The sequence below is a fragment of the Embiotoca jacksoni genome, unplaced genomic scaffold (assembly GCF_022577435.1).
Source record: "Embiotoca jacksoni isolate LCO1_2020_lvr unplaced genomic scaffold, fEmbJac1.0.p SCAF_26, whole genome shotgun sequence".
Classification (NCBI taxonomy): Eukaryota; Metazoa; Chordata; class Actinopteri; family Embiotocidae; genus Embiotoca; species Embiotoca jacksoni.
In genome coordinates this window covers 982856-986989 of record NW_027185377.1, presented here as the reverse complement: position 1 = coordinate 986989, position 4134 = coordinate 982856, and the positions used below count along the sequence as shown (strand labels likewise).

The following is a 4134-nucleotide window of genomic DNA, read 5'->3' as shown; positions in this document are numbered from 1 at the left end:
TCGGCGGGCGGGTCCAATCGAAGGCTCCCGCTCGGCTCCCGATCTCGGATCGAGCCGACTCTTCAGATTCTGCTCAAATTTGAACTTTCTACTCAAACTTTCCGGGAAGAATCCCGTGAAACACGTAACAGGAAGGACATTTCGGTATCATTCCCAGCATGCATTTCAACGGGTGTAATTTGTAACCGATAGAAATAATCTTGGTGTTTCTCCTCGTACGATCTCGAACATCGTTTTAGACCTTTGAAGCGTTTTCAGACGAACGTCCAGTTTTTATTCTCGCCTCTTTACAAACAGTTTATGAGCTGTAAACAATTCAGTTATTTTATTTTGAAAAACCTCTGGCTGATGTCGATCCTCTGCCACGTAGTCATAAATCCTGCTAGAGATGTTTCTAAGGGATTCCTACGTTAGCGTGGCGGGAACTCGATATGAACCTAAAATAAAATATTGATGATTAGTTTCCATAAAGTAGAGGCGATCGAGTAAAAGGTTGATAAATAAAATAAAATAAATAATCCAAACCTGTGACAGTCCGAGACATCCTCCCTCTGAGACATTGCAGCCGACGTTTCCCAGAATCCTTTCAAACGTCTCGCCTCCAGTGTTTTAACTCAGATTTTGTGACTTTCAGCCTCCTCCTCCGAGTCGCAGCACACATGACGAGTAAACTCAACCTCAATAAATAATTCATTTACCATCAATAAGTCGTTACAACAGTTACAGCTTATAAACTTCATGTAAAGGGTCCTTTATTAGAACACAACACCAACTTTTTTTTTGGCTGAGAAATTTCATAAAAGGGAAATTTGACTTTTATTTTTTTTTCAATGTGACGAAAACAGAAACTGATGAATTAATTTTGATATTTCGTTTCAAAAACAATGTGATTTTTTTTTCAATTCTCAATAAAAGACACCTTTGATCTGAACAAGATACCGTTTATAAATGAATAATTAGTTCATTAATGCCATCAGGGCTGAAAAACAAATGTTGGTCTTGTTAGTTTTATTTTGGCGGGACAGATGTGCGGTGCTCCGGCTAGATCATTTCCTGTTTTCATAGATGTTCCAGGTTTTGAAAAATTTAATTGTTTTCTTCTTGTTCTTTTGAACACAGACAAGTTCTCTTGAGTTTCTTCGACTGTTAATGTTCACGGCTCGTGTCATCAACCATGCTTTTATTTTGTATTTGTCATCAACACACTGTCTCACACACACACACACACACACACACACACACACACACACACACACACACACACACACACAGTTCAACCCTTCACACTTCTTTTTTTTAAGTTTACGAGAGCTTTATTCACAGACGTCTGGAAGAATGAATGGAAGAGCTTTTTTGTACATAGATCCTGTAAATAGATTGATTTCCTCATGTAGGAGGAGAGTAATGGGGGTGGGGGGGGTGTTTGGGGGGTATGGCGGGAGGGGGGGGGGGGTAAATTTAATTTTAGACCGTAGACTACTTTTCTGAATCTGACTCTATTTTTCATTTTCTAAAGCCTTTTCTCCCGTCGTGTTGTTGTTTTGGACAGACAGACAGAGAGCTTCTTAACAAGCCAACTGCAGGAAAACTTGATCTTTGTACCAATTTGCAGACTGATGTCTTTGGTTACCTGTACATAATTTTAAAAGAATAAAAATTGCTACTTTCAGTAATTCCGTCTTTCTCTCTGTTCCCATTGTCGTTGGTTTTGTGAGAAATATTTTGCCCAAAGATAAACAGAGTTTTGTTTCTTTAAAGCTGAATTTTGGTTTGAAACTGTTTTTTTTTTGTTTTTTTTTGCTGTAATTTCTTTTTTTTTAAATGATTAAAAAATTTATCAAACTCAACTAGAACCTGTTTAATCATCAAGGAAAAGAAGTTATTTAAGATATTTAGGGTGTTTGCAAGAAAAATCCTTATTTGAACAAACAAATCCTCCGTGATAATAACTGAAAAGTCCCTTTACAAACAGAACATGTATTTTAATGATGAACAAATAATTACAAATAGTCATAAAAAAGTCTTATTTTGAAAAGTTTAAAAGTCACTTTGTCCCACTCGATCTCTCCCACGTGTCCTCGTCATAACTCCTCTGTTCCTCCGTAGCGCGCGCCGGGCCTCCGCTGCTCCTCCCGGTGTGAAAGTCCCTTCCTGGGCCCGGAGGGTCCCCTGCGAGCCGAGCGGTCCCCTGTGAGGGCGACGCGGCTCCTGGGGGTCGCGGGGCGCGGTTGGGCACCGAGACTGCGATCTCTCCCTCCTGCAGCAGCTCGCTGAGGGTGGCAATGTAGATCTGCGCCATCTGGAGAGTCTCAGATTTGGACAGCTTCTTGTCGCTCTCCAGGTTCGGAATGACGCTCCGGAGACGGTCAAAGGCGACGTTGAGTCCCAGCATCCTCCTCCTCTCCCTGGCGTTGGCAGCCAGGCGCCGCCGCCTCTGCGCCCTCTCCAGAGCGCACTTGTCCGGCTGGAGGTAATGCAGCGCGCCGCCGGCGGGTCCCAGGCGGAGTTCCACGATGGCGCACGGAGGGTCCCGGAACTCGCAGCCGCCCCTGGTGCGCTCCTGCCCACGGCTCCGCTGCAGCAGAGCGTGGATGTCGGCGTGGAGAGCCGCCGGTGCCGCGGGGCCGACTCTCCCCTCCGGGTCCACAGGGATGAAAGGCGCGAAGAGGCTTTTACGCGGCGGCATCGCTCGTCTTCGTCGGAACCGACGTGTGCCAAAGACAACAAACTAACACACTTTCACATTTCTCAAACTTTGATGGGTGAATTTATGGACTGCGGAACCACGGGGACGCGCCGTGCGTGCTCCGGGGGCGTGGAGAGGGTCGTGTGCTGCCTAATGAACAGAGCCAAAGTCCGCTGCAGGAGGTCCATTAACCAAGTTCATCAAAAGAGGATTAGAAGCGTCTCAGTGCGCTGCTGTGGACCGATACATGGAGGCGGCCAAGCAGAGGAGCAGCACGGCCAAGGAAGGAGGGGAGGACGGAAGGAGAGAGGAGAGGAGAGGAAGGAAATAAAGAAAAGTCACTTAAATCCTCACAGTTTCACCGGAGAATCAAAGCACAGAATAAAAAGCAGCTCTGGATGATAAATTCTTCTGCATCTTACTTAAAATATTAAATAAACATTTTGGAAAAACTATGTGCAACCAAAGCAGAATTCATTTGTTCATCAAATTTCAAAATGTTTTGTTCCAAAAACTTCAGCATCTGTTTGTATTTAATGTCCTGCAGAGATCCATTTACAGCTCGGGGAATAAACCTGGTGCTGCAACATGAAACATGCAGGTGTTAAACCACCTGTGGAAGTTCGGGAACAAATCATTCAGGAAGTCACGTGATTTTGTAAATTTGTAAATTCCACCTGAAGAGAAAAAGTAGAAACTGAGACTGTAGTAGAAAAGCAACTTTATTTTTAACAGGTGTTTTTGTGGTAGTTTGATTAATAAGAGTTGGCGAGGTGAGTCTAAGTATGACGGGGGATTTGTAATACAGTATATTGTTTTTTAATATATCGACCTACATTATTATTGAAATGTAAAAAACTAAAAAATGATCTTTAAAAAGATTTTGTGAAACTAAAACTTTCTTTTTAACGTAAGATATTATTTATCTATTTCATTTCCCCTCGTTTCCACCACTTCATGTACTCTGCTTTAGTTTTTTTAAATTTATTTCCTGAATTGGTTAGTGTGCCTGATTGTGAAGTTTTAGTAACCTGGAGGGAGTTTACAGTGAAGCGTGAGTGTGAATTGCGATACCGAGTCATCGAGTTAATTTGTGTCTATTGGACTTTACTGCCATCTACTGGATCTTAAGATGCGTTGCGTTTATTCGGCCAAACGCTCGATCTGGCATCAGGTGAAAAATGTTTCGTGGATCCGATCCAAAGTTCGAAGGGTTCTTCTTCGACCCACGCTGCAGCTTTCCGCCGAGTTTCGTGAAAATCGGGCCGTTAGTGTTTTTTTGTAGTTCTACTGACAAACGGCACCGTAAACAGAACCTCCTGATGAACACCAGGTTCTGTCAGTGGTGCCGCTGCGAGAGCTTCATGTTGGAGAAGTCAAATGTACAGAAAGTCAAATTTAACAGGAAGACATCCATTTTTTGTTGTTGTTGTTTCTCCGCTTTATTT

General features: G+C 43.2%; 2 protein-coding genes across 2 annotated transcripts in view; one reads left to right on the top strand and one right to left on the bottom strand.

Moving 5' to 3' along the window:
• Nucleotides 1-1673, top strand: part of waplb (WAPL cohesin release factor b) — a 25579-nt gene extending 23906 nt beyond the window's left edge. The window contains 1 exon segment of the mRNA XM_069159919.1: nt 1-1673. This exon segment is cut by the window's left edge and continues 747 nt beyond it. The gene's annotated coding sequence lies outside the window, so the exon portion shown is untranslated.
• A 288-nt stretch (nt 1674-1961) lies between these two features.
• atoh1c (atonal bHLH transcription factor 1c) lies at nt 1962-2771 on the bottom strand. The gene has a single exon (XM_069159922.1). It carries the CDS (start codon nt 2684-2686, stop codon nt 2045-2047), a length of 642 nt encoding a protein of 213 aa, XP_069016023.1. The 5' UTR covers nt 2687-2771; the 3' UTR covers nt 1962-2044.
• Nucleotides 2772-4134: the final 1363 nt, after the last annotated feature.